Here is an 18,630-nt window from a genome sequence, read left to right as displayed (position 1 = left end):
TTACAGTGCAGAAGTTGGCCATTCGGCCCATCGCATCTGCACTGGCCCTTGGAAAGAGCACCCCACTTAAACCCACCCCATCCCCATAACCCAGTAACCCCTAACTTTATTGGACACTTATCATGGCCAATCCACCTAACCTACACATCTTTGGACTGTGGGAGGAAACCGGAGCACCCGGAGGAAACCCACGCAGACACGGGGAGAATGTGCAGACTCCGCACAGCCAGTGGTCCAAGCTGGGAATCAAACCTGGGACCCTGGAGCTGTAAGGCAACTGTGCTAACCACTGTGCTACCGTGCTGCCCCTGAATGCGTTGTTGAGTTGGATAAGTTGATAACCTCCGGAAAATTTGAAGAAGCAGGTTTGACAATCAACAACAAATGTGAATTTGCAAAGCTAATGTTAAAATTCTTAGGTCCCATTATCCAGATTTTGGAATTACAACTGACTCATAGAAAATCAAACTCAATAGATAGTTCCCATAGCCTAAAAGCATCACACAATTAGGCAAGTTCTCACCAAACTGGGCAGTAATCAACAAGCCATTGCAACGGCTGTTGAGACAAAGTCAATGCTGGTGCTGGAATGTGGACTTTTGACAAGTGTCATGGGAATATCACTTTAAGGAATGTTTGTCTTCTCAAGTGGCTACAGTGATGTCAGTATGTGGGTGGACTGGGCTCTGGCTTTGCTTTTTACTTTCGTTTTGAGCTGGAAGCTGTATTATAGCTGAGGATTAGTTTCATTTTCATTTGGAGAGCTGCATTCAAACCAAGTAGGTATATTTTGGCCTCTCTCTCTGCTGCTAAAGAATGTCTCCATATTACTTGATGATTTCAAAGTAATACCTGTTTCTGTAAGGAATGAAAACTTACTGTCTTTGTTAAAAAGGGTCTTAGACTTATGGATGTTGTTCGGAAAGTTAGTAAGGGTTACCTATAGAGTACTGTATCTTCAGGGGTATCAGTGTTGATAGTTGATAAGATGTTTCCTGTGTGTTTATAAATTTTTAACTGGATTCATAGAATACACATTGTTTTTGTTTAAAAATACTTTAGATCTGTGTTGCATCACAATTGTAAAGTGGGCCCTGTTCTCCCATAACCAAAATCCATTAAAGGTTGTGGGTCAGGTGAACTCCATGATATACTTTGGTGTTCTCTCAACCCTGGCCCATTATACAAGATTAAAAAATTCTGAATTTCACCAGAAATTCTAAAGCGCTATGATCCAGAGTTGCCAAGAATCATGGCAGTGGATGCATCATCTGCAGGCTTAGGCATCTTAAGATCTCTTACGGAGACAGAAGAGATATGCAACATTGAGAAAGAATCATTAGCAGCCACACGGTTGTGAGAAGTTCTTTGATTATATGATGAGATTAAGGTTTTAAATAGGAAAAAACACAAACCTTTGGTTACTCTTCCTATCCGCCAGGAAATTGCAAAAATTCCACCAAGAATTCAACGTTTTAGACTGAAACTCATGAGGTACAATTCAGTTATTCAGTACATTCAAGAAAAGTACATGAAAACAGTAGATGCATTGTCCAGAATACAAGTGGAAGGTGCCAAACTGTAAAATTTTAATGTTATTGAGGAAGCGGAAGCCTATATTTTGCTCATGAAGAGGGATAATTGAAATAATTTGACATTAAACATTAATAGCTTTGAAGTAGGCAAATGTAGTTTTGAGCATTAACAACTTTAAAAAAGGTTTTGAGCCCTTTCTCAGCAAGCTGGTGTGGAAAAGTAACGATCACAAACGTAATGACCTTTCCAGGATGGATAAGCAAAAATGTGATAAGGAGTACAGACTTCTGCCTTCAGTTAGTTCAATTACTGCATAATACTGCTGAATAAGATTTTATAGTGTGAGAGGTGATAACCGGAAGATACAAATATGTTACAGTCTTTGTATCAGGCACACACACTGTAGGAGCAGGTTGTGCCTCCCAAGCATGTTTGCGAATAAAGTCTTTGTTACTGCAACTTACACTCGCAAGTGGTTTCAATCTTTTACCGCAACACTCACTATCAAACACTTACCAGCCACTGAGAATGGTGGCATTGTGACGTGCGCCATGAGCAGTTGCAATGGTGGCCTTCCTCGCTGGCATGGTAGCACAGTGGTTAGCACAGTTGCTTCACAGCTCCAAGGTTCCAGGTTCGATTCCCTGCTTGGGTCACTGTCTGTGCGGAGTCTGCACGTTCTCCCTGTGTGTGCGTGGGTTTCCTCCGGGTGCTCCGGTTTCCTCCCACAGTCCAAAGATGTGCAGGTTTGGTGGATTGGCCATGCTACATTGCCCTTAGTGTTCAAAAAGTGTAGATGGGGTTACTGGGTCACGGGCATAGAGTGGAGATATGGGCTTAGGTAGGGTGATCTTTACAACGGCCGGTGCAGACCCGATGGACCGAATGGCATCTTTCAGCACTGTAAATTCTATAAAATGTCTATGACTGCGATCTAGTGGGGAGAAGACATCGAACCTTGTGTAGAGTACTGAGATGTACATAGATCTATAAGTCATAATAATCTGTAAATAATAATTTGGATGCAATGCATTTTCTGAATAATGGCTAAAGGTGGCATTCTTCGGGTATCAGGCAAACCCTAAAGAAACCCCACCTGCACCCCGAACCCAAGATGAAACAATCTTCTAGAACCTCTGCAGTCCAGCTCAAATGGTGAACGACTGCAGAATTCCAAGGTGCAAAACAATCTAGAAATTCTCATGCACAAGTCACAAAATGTTAGTATGCAGGTGTAGCAAGTAATTTAGAAGGTAATGGAATGCTAACCTTTATTATGAGAGGATATGAGCGGGTCATCTTATGAGGGATAGTTGGACAGTCTATGCTTATTTCTACTGTTTAGAAGAGTAAGGGGCGACTTGACTGAAGAATATGAGATCCTGAATGGTATTGACAAGGTGTATGTGGAATGGATGTTTTTTCTTGTGGGTGAATCCAGAACTAGGGGGCACTGTGTTAATATTAGGAGTTGCTCTATTAGGACAGAGATGAGGAGAGTTTTTGTTTTCAGAAGGTTGTGCAACTTTGGAAGTCTCTGCCTCAGGAGGCGGTGGAAATGGGCTCACTGAATATTTTCAAGATGGCGGTAGATACATTCTTGTTTGGCTAGGAAATCAACGGTTATTGTGGGTAGATGGGAAAGTGGAGCCCAGCCAAGCAAATGAGCCATGACTTTACAGAATTACAGAGCAGGCTCGAGGGGCTGAATAGCCTACTTCTGCTCTATTTTCAAAGAACAACGAACAAAGAAAAGTACAGCACAGGAACAGGCCCTTCGTCCCTCCAAGCACGTGCTGACCATGCTGCCCAACTAAACTACAATCTTCTACACTTCCTGGGTCCGTATCGCTCTATTCCCATCCTATTCATGTATTTGTCAAGATGCCCCTCAAATGTCACTATCGTCCCTGCTTCCACCACCTCCTCCGGCAGCGAGTTCCAGGCACCCACTACCCTCTGTGTAAAAAACTTGCCTTGTACATCTCCTCTAAACCTTGCCCCTCGCACCTTAAACCTATGCCCCCTAGTAATTGACCCCTCTACCCTGGGGAAAAGCCTCTGACTATCCACTCTGTCTATGCCCCTCATAATTTTGTAGACCTCTATCAGGTCATCCCTCAACCTCCGTCGTTCCAGTGAGAACAAACTGAGTTTATTCAACCGCTCCTCATAGCTAATGCCCTCCACACCAGGCAACATCCTGGTAAATCTCTTCTGCACCCTCTCTAAATCCTCCACATCCTTCTGGTAGTGTGGCGACCAGAATTGAACACTATACTCCAAGTGTGGCCTAACTAAGGTTCTATACAGCCGCAACATGACTTGCCAATTCTTATACTCAAATGTTTATACTTTCATATGTTTGTAGTGCTGTTGGGGAGGGAGCTCCAGGATTTTCACCCAGTGGCATATAGAAAGGCCAGCCTTAAACAGAACCCCAAATAATAAAGAAAAGCAGCCATGAAGCATTGCTGGGACATACAGCTGTAGCACAAAATAAAGGGCGGGATTTAGCTAAGTGCACCTAAAGCCCCAAAGCGAGCGCTGTTAGCTGCGTGTTTCATAGAAGCACAATGCTATAAAATGGCACCCAGGTTGTGCAGGGGGCCTCAGCGGGCCCCATTATCTGCACTGAGCTCCACTCGCCAGAACTCCTCAGTGTAGCCAGAGATTGGGATGTCATAATTAAATGGCGTCTTATCTTTGGAGTCCTCAAAGAGACTGCTGCCCCCCCCCACCCAAGCCCCAATCCATTATGGGAGGGTCCCCGGCTCCCTCTCCCCCACAACATCCGTACAGGGCACTCCCAGCCTGATAGCCATCATGCAAAAAATGCCAGCTTGGCAGTACCCCTGGCTAGCCATCAATGCACCTGGTCAGTGCCAGGCTGGTGTCCAGGTGGCAGTGCCAGGATGCCCAGGTGGCACCAGCAGTGCCAGGTTACCACCCTGCCCAAAGGGAATGCACCTGTGGGCCTCCAATCCCCTGGGAGACCCCCACAAGTGCTGTTCCATTAGGTCCCCGTTTGTGGAGGCCAGAACTGAACAGCGCTCGCCCGGGCTCTCCAAGGCAAAGGGGATAGTTTTCATCACCTCGGGAGTACCTCAGGAATCTGCACATTAAAGTGAGGCTAGCTGTCTCGCTTTAACATGCAAATGTGCCAAAACATGATCCTGCCCACAGTGGGTGGGATTTACATTGCAACATCTTGCGAGATCATGTTAGATCTGACGAGGCATTACAAACCGGGTAGATCCCGGGAGCGGGGGCTCCCAGCTTCTATCGGCCATGCTGCGCCATGGAGGAGCTGCTTTTTGGGCACAGCGTGGCCATTCAATCGCACAAATAATTTATAAAAATTACAGGCAACAACAAGCCATGGAAGCTGAGTTTTAGTTTTGCCTGGCTGCTTGCCTGAAGGCTGGCTGTATTTCTCTTTCACCAAAAGAGGAGGGAATGGAAGAAAAAACAGAAGCTTAAAAACAGGCTGCTTCTGACACAATGGGCAGATCAATTAACACTTGTGATAAAATCAATCCCCGTTACATAAAGCAGTTGCATATTTGACACTCTTTAGATCAGCAAACTGCTATGAGTATGAGCCAATAATTTTTCCTGGGTTGCAAGCCTGAAATGCCTCAATTGACTTCCAAACAGTAATGTTTTAGACAAGAGAAGGATTACGGACTGTGTTTAATTCACTTATTAATTACAGCAAACTGCGAGGAGCACAGCTGGCTTACTTCTCCAGCAAAAGGCTGTGTGGGGTCTGAGTCTGACTGGAGGAACGTTGTTTCGTCTGTCTGAGGAAGATTGCTACATGGTACAAATCTTGGATGGTAGTGTAACTTTGCCTTTTGTAAATTTTCTTGATGAACTGTCAGGCAGTTAAGAATTGTGTTTGAAAACAGAGAAGTTAATAGTTTACTGATATTAGCTTGCACTGGGCATGTAACTTATGTTAATAATAATAATCTTTATTAGTGTCACGTATAGGCTTACATTAACACTGCAATGCTGCAATGAAGTAACTGTGAAAATCCCCTAGTCGCCACATTCTGGTCCAGGTACACTGAGGAAGAATTCAGAATGTCTAATTCACCTAACAAGCACGTCTTTTGGACTTTGTGGAAGGAAACCGGAGCACCCGGAGAAAGCCCACGCAGACATGGGGAGAACATGCAGACTCCGCACAGACGGTAACCCAAGCCGGGAATTGAACCTGGGAAAACAGTATGGCTGCAATGTGAAAATTATGGGCGAGAAATAATTTTCACAATTTGCTGATTTACCTCAAAGAAGCTATTATTCCAGTCTCCTAACACACATAGTGCTTTTCTCTATTAATTTTGATCATGCTGTTGTTGCAAATGTATATTTGACATTTGAGTTCTGAAGTTCAGGGCTATCTCGGCTGATAGCAAAAAAATCAGTTCAATTGAGTTCATTGAGACTTTACGTCCCTTATATGGAATAGCAGGGAATGGATAGAACGTGATCCACCACGAATTCAAAGAAGACAGCACGTAGAGCACAGAACTAAATATAAATCACAACTCCAGCTGGTGATTCAGGCATGCTGAAGAAAATGAATGCTCTCTATTGATATGAGAAGCAAGTACTGTTTAATTGACGCATGCCTGCAGCATGCTTAACAGAGTCTTCAGTTCAAGCTTGGCGATGTTACACACTGCATAAATAATAAAGGAGTTTAGCAAATTTCAAGCCAGACAGCAAACTGGGCTGTGACATCTTGCAACTTGGCAATTCCCTCTTCATTCATTTTCTGTTGTTGCTGCTAGCATTTGGACTCGAAACTCAGATTGCATTAATTGGTTGGGGGTAGGGTAAGGGACCTAAAAGAGAAAGAACATATCTCTCAGGGTAAAAAACTATGGCTTGTAGCGTGTGTTATATTCCAATAATGGATGAGTTATAATATTTGATTTTGTTACCAGTGACCTTCATACGTTGTGTGTCAGCCATGGCTGAGAGGATTGGGTTGGAGCCCCACCCAGAGATTTGAACACGCCATGCAAGCAGACAATCCCACACAATACTGAGTGGATGCTGAACATTAAACATTAAACTGAGAGCCCACCAGCCCTCTCAAATTGATGTAACAGATCCATTCCCAGAAGACAGGAGAGTTTTCCTTGGTGTCCTGGCGAATAATTATTCCTCAACTAACATCACTGGGTCATATTTCATTTCTGTTTTTAGGAGCTTACTGTGTGAAATTAGTTGCTGCCTCTCCTTAGTTACAGCAGAGACTGCACTTCAAAAAAAAACAACTTCACTGGTGTAAAGCTTTGGCATGTCACCAAGTCATGAAAAGTGGTAATTAAACATAATTGGCTGGATTCTCCGTTCCTGCAGCTAAGTGCCGGCTCGAACAGGGAGGTTTATGCAAAAAATAGATGCGAATGCCTCACTGATTCCGATACCGGTGAGGGATTAGCACCAGCGACAAACAAAAGTCCCGCCTCCAGCGCTGCAAACGGCCAGAGAATGGCTGGGTTCAGGGCTGTGCATGCGCACGACTTACGACCGGCAGTCCACGGACCCAACTCGCTATCCGCGACCCCACAGCCCACCCCCTGGTCACCCCCCACCAATCCCTCAGCCCTCGCAGAAGCCCCCCCCGGCCAGAGGCATGGATCCACACCAAGTATGGCAGCGCTGGACACAGTCTGCAGCCGCCACGCTGGGGTCATGCTTTGTGTGAGCACACGTGTACTGTGCTGTCGGAAACTCGGCCCATTGGGGGCGGAACATCACGAACGGGCCAGCCGATGAGGAGCCAACGGCATTGCAAGAGCGCGCACTGTTCGTCACGATAACGCCATTACGGAGATGGCGGAGAATCTCGAGTTGGCCGGCCGATGAGGAGCCAACGGCATTGCGACTGCGTCCGATCGCACGATCGCCAATTATGGTTTCATCATCCAGCAATGGAGAATCCTGCCCAAGTTCTTTCTTTTGTATTTCCCGTGTTAGCTGTGACAATAAGTCCTGCTATCACTGTTTGAACAAAGAACAAAGAACAGAGACCAATACAGCACAGGAACAGGCCCTTCGGCCCTCCATTCCTGCACCGACCATGGTACCTGCTTGAACTAAAACTGTTTGTACTTATTCATATATTTGTCGCGATGCCCCTGAAATGTCGCTATTGTACCTGCTTCCACCACCCCAGGCAGCGTGTTCCATATATTTATCACCCTCTGTGTAAAAAAACGTGCCTCGCACATCAGTTCTAAACTTTTCCCCATGCACTTTAAACCTATGCCCCCTGGTACTTGACACTCCTACCCTAGGAAAGAGCATCTGACTATCAAATTCTCACAAGAACTGGACAGGGAAGGTGCAAGAACAATGTTCCCATTGCATGGGGTCCCAGAACCTGGGTCAATGGGAACAATGTTCTTGCATCTACCGTGTCCAGTTCTTGTTAGAATTTTACAGGTTTCTTTGAGTTTCCCCCCCTCATTCTTCTGAAATTCAGCAAATATAATCCTAACCGACTCATTCTCTCCTCATACGTTAGTCCTGTCATAATGGGAAGCAGTCTGGTAAACGCTCTCTGCACTCCCTCTATAGCAAGAACATCCCTCCTTGTATAAGGAGACCAAAACTACACAATATTCCAGTTGTGGCCTTGCCAAGGCTGTATATAATTGCAGCAAGACATCATTGCTCCTATACTCGTACCCTCTCGCTATGAAGGCCAACATACCATTTACCTTCTGTACTACCTGCTGCACCTGGATGCTTACCTTCAGCGACTGGTGTATAAGGACGCCCAGGTCTCATTGCACAGTCTCCTCTCCTAATTAATGGCCATTCAGATAATAATCAGCCTTCTTGTTTTTGCTACCAAACCTCACATTTATCCAACTTCTACTGCATCTACCATTCGTTTTCCCACTCAGTCAACTTGTCCAAATCACACTGAAGGATTTCTGTATCCTCCTCACAGCTCACCCTCCCACACAGCTTTGTGTCATAGAAAAGGCAACCTTTGGGATAGGGAGGGCACCTTTTGGGTTAGGTAAGGTAGCTATTAGGTGAGTAGAAATTAAACATAATTTTGCATAAAAAGTGCCTTAACTCTTTGGAACAGCTGCCAAATAAATAATTGCTACAGCTGTCAAAGAAGTATAAAACTGTCAAAAAACTGTCAAAGCTATCATTCAAAAAGGCCCTGAGCACAAATGGAAGCCTTCCACCCTGCCTTCCTCCTCACACGGCAGTTAGCACACTCCTTCCAGTGGTGGGTTTCCACTGAGGCCATCCCAATACCCTCAATATGTTTTCTTGTTGCTGCGAACAAATCCCTTTCGGGATTATGTATTGCATAGGCCCGTCAGCTTTTAGTATAAATTACCTTGCACAGCATTCCAGTGAATAGATGATGAAACCAATAAGATTATTGAAATTTGACTGACCTGAGTTTGCTGAGGTCCAATTTCAAATTTTTCCAGTAGTTTTATTAGGAAATTGGTAACGCTGCTCCAAGGATAAATGCTGTTGGAACCATCAAGTACGATCACAATATCAAGTCGTGACTTGCAAGCTGCAATTTACAAGAGACAGTACTTTTGAAGTAGAAACTAGCATTCAACAATATTTGAAAAACAGCACTGCAACATCAAAATGCAGGCAGTTTAATAATTACAGGCACATCTGGAATACAGATGGAGAGTGGGAACAAATATAATGCCCAATAACAACATAAATACATAAACGGGATAGCTTTACAAGCCTCAACTCTTAGTGACGTGTCTCACCAACCAGCAACACAAATCCAAATTAGTATTTATGTATAGCACATGCGTGAATTTTGAATATGTGTTCCTGGCAGGTGAGGCTGTCTAGAGGAAACATGGGATGGCAAAATTATCTCCATACAACTCTGTTTAAACAAATAATTTAGCATGATACACCACATAAAACAATGTAATTATCAGAACTATGGTGGCACGGGCAGCACGGTGGCACTGTGGTTAGCACTGCTGCCTGACAGCACCAGGAACCCAGTTCATTTCTGGTCTTGGGTGATTATCTGTGTGGAGTTTGCACATTCCCCCAGTGTCTATATCAGTTTCCTCCAGGTGCTCTGGTTTCCTCCCACATCCAAAGATGTGCAGGTTAGATGGATTGGTCATGCTAAAAATTGTCCCTCAGTGTCCAAAAATGTGTAGGTTAGATGGTGTTACAGGATAGGGTGCAGGATTGGGCCAAGTTAGGGTTCTCTTTCAGAGGGATGGTGCAGACTCGATAGGCCGAACAGCCTCCCTCTACACTGGAGGGATACCATGGATTCCATGAATTATACACATAATAGACCACTTCGACCTGTTGTTTCTTTCTCTGTTATGATCAGCAACTGGACTTTTCCTCTCTACTTCCCTGAGAGGGAGCATCCATTTTCTACTGCACCAGTCTTTGTCAACCCAATAGGTCAGAAATGTTCCATGGTAGTCGAGATCAAGGGCCCTGCCTTGAGTCATTGAGTTAGTGTGTGTACACTGTCAACCAAAATATGCATTCACAAAACCTCACTAAGGAGTAAATCATGAAAGATGACTGGCTAAAGTATTGAGTAATTGAAAACTAATCATCGTGTGATATATCAAAAGCCAAATTTAATTTTCAATATATTCTTTATCTTTTAATTTTTTTCCAATTAAGGGGCAATCCGCCTAACCTGCACATCTTTGGGTTGTGGGGGTGAAACCCACGCAGATACGGGGAGAATGTGCAAACTCCACACGGACAGTGACCCCAGAGCCTGGATCGAACCCAGGTCCTCAGCGCCGTTGGCCGCAGTGTAAACAATTTTCAATGTATTCTGTAGCTTTTATTAGAATTTAGATAAAGATGTGGGGCGGATTCTCTGACCCCGGGCCGGGTCGGAGAATCGCAGGTGGGGGCGAGGCGCGATATAGCTGACTGGAGAATCGGCGCCATTGGCGCCGGCACGGTTGACACGATGCCCGTTGGAGCGCCCCCCCCTCTGCGATTCTCCGCGCGGGATGGGCCGAGTGGCCGCTGATATTGGCCGAGTCCCGTTGGCGCCGTTCACGTGTGGTCCAAGCCGGCGGGACCTCGGCGTGCATGCTGCGGGACGCGGCCTGGTTGCGTGGGGGGCTGGAGGGACTCCACCATGGCCTGGCCCATGATCGGGGCTTACCAATTGGCAAGCCAGCTTCTCCTGGTGGGGGCCTCGTTTACTCCACGCCAGGTCCCTGTAGTTCATGACATGTTGTGTCGGGGCCGGCGCGGAGAAAACAACTAATGCGCATGCATGAGTTCCTGTAGGGCGCAGGATTGCTGATCCTGGGGGCCTGCTGACACGTTGTAAAATGCAACAGTGTTTACGACCGCGTCAACACTTAGCCTCAGTATCAGAGAATCCCGGCCCTTGTGTGCTAATAGGTAATAATAATAAGAAGAATAGTAATTGCTTATGGTCACAAATAGGCTTCAATGAAGTTACTGTGAAAAGCCCCTAGTTGCCACATTCCACCACCTGTTTGGGGAGGCCGGTACAGGAACTAAACCCGCGCTTCTGCTTGTTCTGCATTACAAGCCAGCTATATAGCCCACTGTGCTAAACCAGCCCCATATATATTGCACCATTTAGTTATAGTACCATTTAATTATTATAAATCATAGTCTTATCATTATGATTGACATTTATGTGAATCTTGTGAAATAATCAATAATAAATCAAACTAAAAATATGGGCACCATTTTACCGGTAGGCAGCTGACATCCCCTCCCAACACCAACCCCAGAATGAATGTCTTCTGGAAGCCGACTCATTCTGTGAAAGCCTGCCCCACAAACATAAATTGGCTAACAGTGAGAGTGTTGCCCATTATTGGGGAGGAAGTTCCACCCTTGGGAACTGCTGGTCAATTCAATTCACCGGCAGCTCCAGCAGTCCCAGCAGACCCAGCAGCACCAAGGGTACATTAGTGGGAACTGGCAAGATTGCAACCAGCCCAAAAACGAAGGCCCAGTGGGTCCTGGAGTAAGGCATATCCAGGGTCCTGGACAGGGAGAGTTAGGGAGGTGGGGGAGAGGTGGAGGGGTCGGTTAGGAAGAGTGAGCAGGTGGGTAGGAAGAGGGAGGTGCCATCTTTGGGGGATGCGGGGCGGGGGGTGCTCATGAGCTCTCAGATCGGTGAGGAACTGGTGGGCTGGTCAGCTATCCTACTTTATATATCCTCGGCTGGCAAGGGCACATCATATCCAGTCCTATGTTTCAATGACATATTGCATACTTTTTGGATCAATTCCACATTAATCATACCATTTCTGGGGTGCGGGAGGGTGGGATAATGGTGGATGGAGGCTTGCACTTTCCTACTGCAATTCTCCTGTAAACAGGTCAAATCTAATTTTCTGGCGCCTTCTAAGATACTTTCATATTGAAGAAATCTTCAAGCCCTAACTCCATGTTATGAGAGAGGATGGTTTCTTGAGACCACGGTTTGTGCCTCCTTTCTGGAATGCATATGGAGCAGTTGAACAGCACTACAATAAGATCCATGGATGATCAAGCAAACCATTGACAGCAATTCTGCTGTTTGGAGAGGACTGGTGGCTCCCTGAAATACAGCCTCCATATGTCCGTGGTATGTACTTGTTGTAGTGCGAGGTAACATAGGCAGTGTTAAATCACAACAATGATTTATTAACAAAAGAATAACTTTATTTGACAGATCAGCACAACTCCAACACAAGTCTAATAATAATATTCTTTATTGTCACAGGTAGGCTTAAATTTACACTGCAATGAAGTTACTGTGAAAAGCCCCTAGTCGCCACATTCTGGCACCTGTTCGGGTTCACAGAGAGGGAATTCAGAATATCCAAATTACCGAACAGCCCATCTGGGAGGAAACCGGAGCACCCGGAGGAAACCCACACAGACACAGGGAGAACGTGCGGACTCCACACAGATAGTGACCCAAGCTGATCCTAGCTACAAAATGGATACGTTTCTCCAGGATCTCTAATGGCTGTATAGAATTTATAATGCTGCATAATAATGGAGGGTGTGAGACTGTAGCAGTCCCTCACTCGTTGCACCAATTGATGAAAGGACTTGGGAGTCTGGATCCTCTGGAAACATTAGGCTTTGCATGAGATTATATGTTTGTGGGCCGCAAACTGTAAGTCATATTATGTTTTGCCTGCCTTCGGCTGTGATTCCATTGGCAGTGAAAAAGTATCGAAGCCTTTCGACATGTTGGCCCCAACTTTCAACTTTTGGATCAAATAGGTAGATTTTCCCAAATAGTGGCAAAGTACTCGACTGCTGATGGTTCTCTACCTTTTGTGTTCTCGGGTTTTCCAAGGGCTTTTCACAGTAACTTCATTGCAGTGTTAATGCAAGCCTACTTGTCACACTAATAACGATTGTTATTATTTCAGAGTCTTGTGAGGCCACTCTTTCCAACCCTTCCAAAAGTCAACAACTTTCCTTTGACTACATTGATTTATTCTCGTTGCCAATGTTATAGTGTGAGGTAAAGCGACGAGGCAGTGTATTAATAAAAGAAGAACTTTATATTACTGATTAGCACAACTCCATACGGTCTAGCTCTCTTAACTCCCAGGCTTACTCTGATGATACCCAGCTACCCAGGTCCACGCTCTGACACCCAATAGGTTCAGGTTTGCATGCTTCATCTCCATTGGCTCCAGGTGGGTCACATGGCACGTGAAGGATCGCCCCTTAAAGGGGCCACGCTGCCACAATACTGATGTACTTGGTCTGCCATGGGGATATTACTTGGAGTCACTATTGGATGTGGACCTACAACGTGATGAAAGAGATGATGCTGTGAAGGGGAATGATGGTCAGGAAGGAAGAGGGTGCCACACATGGGTGGGAAGGGTTGGAAAGAGTGACCTCACGGTGTTCTGCAGCCAGAGCTCTTCAGCCCCAGCTCAGTGAAAAGCATTTCAGCTGATCAACTCCTACGTTCCTGTCTTAACAAAGTCAAGACCAAAATATTCTATCCAATCAAAGACTGATATTGATATTCAGATCACCTGATATGGCAGGATCACTAATTACTGGTGAAACTCTCTGCGCTCTCCAAATGAGCAATCCATTCAGTGTCATTCTCCTGCTTTTTCCCTGAAACCCTGCACATTCTTCCTGTTCAGACAACTATCTAATTTCCTTTTGAATGCCTCAACTGAACCTGCTCGATCACACTTCTGGGCAGTGTTTTCCAGACCCTAGCCACCCACTGCGTGAAAATGTTTGTCTCCCATAACACTATGCTTCTTTTGTCACTTATTTTAAATCTTTGCCTCCTCATTCTCGATCCTGCAGAGGTGGGAACAGTTTCTTCCTATTGACTCTGTCCAGACCACTTCTGATTTTGAATACGTCTATTAAATCTCCTCTCGCTCTTCTCTCCTACAAGGCAAACAGTCTTAACTTCTCCAATCTATCTTCTGAACTGAGGCTTCTCATCCCTGGAGCATACTTCTGCCCAATACTCACCCCACTGCTGTGAGTGTCTCCCTTCACTCTTCTTGGTCCCAATGATAAAATTCTGGTTCAGTTAAACAATGGATCTGCAAGAATTGCCACACCCTCTTCCATCCACTGCTATTGTACCACCCCCTCAATCAATGATTTACCTATAAGTGCTGGGGGCAACACTCACAATTCACCTGGGAATATGCAAATGTTACCGTGTGCTAGCAGCATCTGCCAAAATTTGATCTAGTATTTATTATTTTACTTTGTTTTAATTTAACTGTGGGGTACATTTATTTTCCTACTGGCACAGTTACCAATACTTCAGACTTGTGTAAACTTGCTTGACGTCTTTCTTTAATCACAGACAGTAATCAATTTACTTTTTAAAATAAACTTGGAGTACCCAATTCCTTTTTTCAAATTAAGGGGCAATTTAGTGTGGTCAATTCATCTAACCCGCACATCTTTGGGTTTTGGGGGTGAGACCCATGCAGTCACGGGAAGAATGTGCAAACTACACACAGATAGTGACCCAGGGCCGGGATCGAACCCGGGTCCTTGGCGCCCTGAGGCAGCAATGCAAACCACTGCGCCACCGTGCCGTCCATAGTAATCGATTTACATTAGCTTGGTTAATTTGTCTGATAATAAAGCAAGTACAGAGGAAATCATAAGATCATAAGAAATAAGACAAGAAGTAGACCATTCAGCCCCTAGAACCTGCTCTGCCATTCAATACACTTATGGCTGATCTAATGGTGCCCTTAACCCAATGTTCCTGCCTGCCCTGAGAACCTTCAACTCCTTTGAAGACCAGAAATATATCTACTCAGCCTTGTATATATTAACATACCACCCCCCTCTGCTTTAAGAGGACAAGAACACCAAGATTTAAAAATCCTCTGCGAGAAACAAAATTACTCCTCATCTCCATCTTAAATGGGAGACCTCTTATTTTTAAAGTAAGGGATTGACACAGTTCTCTGAAGCCAAAAGTGAGAGTCCAGAAGGCTGTATTGCCTTCCTGGTGGGGGAGAGGTGAACTAGTGGACATAATTTAAGAATAAGAAATCTCTCTTTTAAGATGAAGAGAAGTTTTTATTTTCTCAGATGGTCATCAGTGTGTGAAATTCCCTCCCGCAGAAAGCAGTGGGGCGAGGTATTGAATTTATTTATGGCTTAGTTAGAAATATTTTTGATAGGCAAGGGAATCAAGCGTATGGGGATAGGGGGTGCAGACAAGAAAGTGGAGTTGAGATAGCAACCAGATAAGCCATGATCCTACTGAATAGTGGAGCAGGCTCCAATGACCGAATGGCCTACTCCTGCTTCTAAGTCCTCTGTTCCTAAACTGTGCCCCCTTGTACAAGACCCCCAACAAATCCCTCAGTAGTGGACCCGCCAAAATTAAGGGCATTTAAATGGTCATTGGATAAACATATGGATGTTAAGGGAATAGCATAGATGGGCTTTAGAGTGGTTTCACAGGTCGGCGCAACATCGAGGGCCGAAGGGCCTGTACTGCGCTGTAATAGTCTATGTTCTATGTTCTCAGTATCCCATTTGTTCCAATAAGATCACCTCTCATTTTTCTAAACTCGTGTAAGTAGAGGCCCAACTTGCTCAACCTTTTCTCATAAGGCAATCCCTTCATCCCAGGAATGAGCCTCAAACGTGTGATTGCAATACAGTTACCTCTCTTTGATGTGGTTAGTTAGTTTGCCACACAATAAATTACCCATTCTTCCATATTCTCTACTTCTTGTTAGCTAATCAATCCTCTATCCAAACTGATGCTACCACCAACACCATGAGTTAGTGGTAACCTTGCCATATGCCTTTTGGAAATCCAAATATACTGAATTTTCCGCCGTCGGGATTCTCCATTTTGCCTGCAGCCTGGGGGTTTCCCCGACAGCATGCCCCACAATGGGAAACCCCATTGACCAGCTGGTGAAACGGAAAATCCCGACTGCGTGCCGCACCAGAAATCTGGCATGGCGGGACGGAAGAACCTGCCCTATATCTACCAGTTCCCCATTATCTACCCCACATTTAACATCCGCAAACAATTCTAATAAATTCATCAAACATGATTCCTTTTTCAGAAAACCTTGTTGACTCTGTCTGATTGTATTATGATTTTCTAAATATTCTGCTATTACCTCCTTAATAATTGATTCAAGCATTTTTCCTAAAACAGATGTCAGGCCAAATGGCCTATACTTTCTTGCTTTCTGTCTCACTTCTTTCTTTTTCTTGTAAAATATTTTATTCATTTTTAACATTTTAAATAGACAACACAACAAAGTTAAGCTACAAAACAAACCCCAAACACCACCCCCCTCATCCTTCGCCATCCTAGTAACTCAGAGCAAACACCCCACCCCATCCCCACACCAACCCCCCCCACCCCCACTCACCCCCTCAGTAGCTGGCGGTAACCAGCGCTTTAAAGTGTAATATAAACAGACCCCATCTCTTGTGGAACCCCTCACTCACCCCCTCAAAATGAACTTAATCTTCTCCAAGTACAGGAACTTCATCAAGACCCAGCCATACTGAGGCAGAGGGCAAAGAGGCTGACCTCGACCCGATGGGCTCCAAATCCACATTCAGGATCGCCGACATGGTGCTGAAAATTTACCTCCAGAATTTCTCCAACTTCTGGGCACGAGCAGAACATATGTACATGACCCATCCCACACCGTTCACAAGTGTCCTCTACCCCCCAAACAACCGGCTCATCCCCGACTTCGTCAGGTACGCTTTATGTACCACTTTTAGCTGTATCAACCCCAGCCTCGCACACAAGATTGAGGACCACCCGCAAAATAAAATCCAGTCCCGAATAAGGATCCCCCTGCCCACAGATTGGCCCGCCCCCGACTGTGGCCTTGGGAGTAGCCCGAACGGAAGGACCAGATTAGAAATACGTTGTTGGGGATTTGGCCTGTTGGGGATGGAGAATAGTGGGGCAGGCCTCAAACAATTGCCTCAGGTGGCGGATACACGGCGCAGCGTACGCTGCTTTTCAGGGGGCGGAGAATCGTGGAACCGCCGCCGGTCCCTATTTCATGTGTGAAATTGGATTCACCGCCCCGCTGCCAAACGCGATTCCAGCGTTGGGCCCAGTTAATAATCCAGTCCAGCATTTTCAGTTTATTCGGATCCGAGCGAGAGTTTACTTCTGGGTCAATGAGGAACCTTTATCATATTATTGCATTGAGACAATTTTCTTCAGAGTGCATATTGTGCAGCATTGTGTTAATCAATACTGGTTTGACCAACATTTCTCAATTTAAGAACCATCAAAAGGGCAAGATTTTTGAAAAAGCGCAATACATATATAGATTTGTGGAAGTTATTTCCAATTCTGGCAAGAACATTCTGCAAAAATGCATTCTTTTAACATTACTGCTTGTTGTTGAGCTAGAACCTCTCTGGGAAATGTTTATGAAAAGCAAAAAAATAGTCTGTGGGTTGGCTTTTCTTCTGTATGTGGAAGCCTTTTTCCCTAAATTGGAAGTTCTTGTGAATAAAAATGCCATATATGTTCACTTATCAATATCTGTAATTGTACATTACTTTTTAAAGCATACAGAATCAAGTTCCTTTGCGGCATACCTTGCACTGTAGGCGCTATGGTGTTTAAAACTTTGAAATTGGCGCTTACATTCAAACAGGCACCAGCCACATAATATAAACCTCCACATTTGTAAGAATAAAGTGGCCCACATTGGCACCGCGCCAATCGGCGCTGTAGGGCCTTCGCCGGCCGGCGCGAGTTGCGCATGCGCAGGAGCGCCAGCGCGTTCCCAGAAACGCTAGCGTGATTCCTGCGCAAGCGCAGTGGGTTTCTTCTACGCACCGGCCATGGCGGAGCTTTACAGCGGCCGCCGCAGAGGGAATGAGTGCCCCCACGGCACAGGCCCGCCCGCAGATCGGTGGGTCCCGATCGCGGGCAAGGCCACCGTGGGGCCCCTCCTCCACCCCTGGGCCAGGTCCTCCCGCACCCACCCGAGGACTCCGCAGGCTGCCCGCTGGGGCAGGTCCCATCGGTACAGACCTTGTGTAATTTACGCTGGCGGGACATGCCGAAAATGGGCGGTTGCTCGGCCCATCGCGGAGCGGAGAATCGGCGGGGGGACCGCTGCTAACGGCCCCCGACCGGCGCAACGCAATTCCCACCCCTGCCAAAAAGCCGGCGCCAGAGAATTCGGCAGCCGGCGTCGGGGAGGTAGGGCAGGATTCACGCCACCCCTGCCGGCGATTTTTCGGCCCGGCGGGCGGTTGGAGACTCCCGCCCCAAGTTTCCAGCCTGTTAATCAGATTAAAATATGCAAATTGCACTTTTGCATGGTGCCACCGCCAGCACAGGGCATGTAGCTCGCTGCCGCCACTGTTGGGGGATTGGAAGATGATAAGGGTTTTGGTACCCGGCGCCTGATTGGGAAACCCGGGCTGGATTCTCCATTTCAGGGACTATGTACTCACGCCATCGTGAAAACTGTGGTCTTATGCGCCAGAAAAACTGGCATCGAAAGACCACAGATTCACTGCCTTGCA

The 18,630-nt window shown here is 45.8% G+C and overlaps 1 protein-coding gene across 1 annotated transcript in view; it reads right to left on the bottom strand.

Annotated features, from left to right (window-relative positions):
* itga1 (integrin, alpha 1) overlaps window positions 1-18,630 on the bottom strand; it is a 253,566-nt gene that overhangs the window by 154,725 nt on the left and 80,211 nt on the right. The window contains exon 6 of the mRNA XM_038790877.1: window positions 8,991-9,118. Within this exon, the coding sequence (XP_038646805.1) occupies window positions 8,991-9,118 (128 nt within the window). The remainder of the gene's footprint in view (window positions 1-8,990; window positions 9,119-18,630) is intronic.

Source organism: Scyliorhinus canicula, chromosome 3, assembly GCF_902713615.1.
Source record: "Scyliorhinus canicula chromosome 3, sScyCan1.1, whole genome shotgun sequence".
Taxonomy (NCBI): Eukaryota; Metazoa; Chordata; class Chondrichthyes; order Carcharhiniformes; family Scyliorhinidae; genus Scyliorhinus; species Scyliorhinus canicula.
This window is presented reverse-complemented; position numbering and strand designations above follow the sequence as displayed.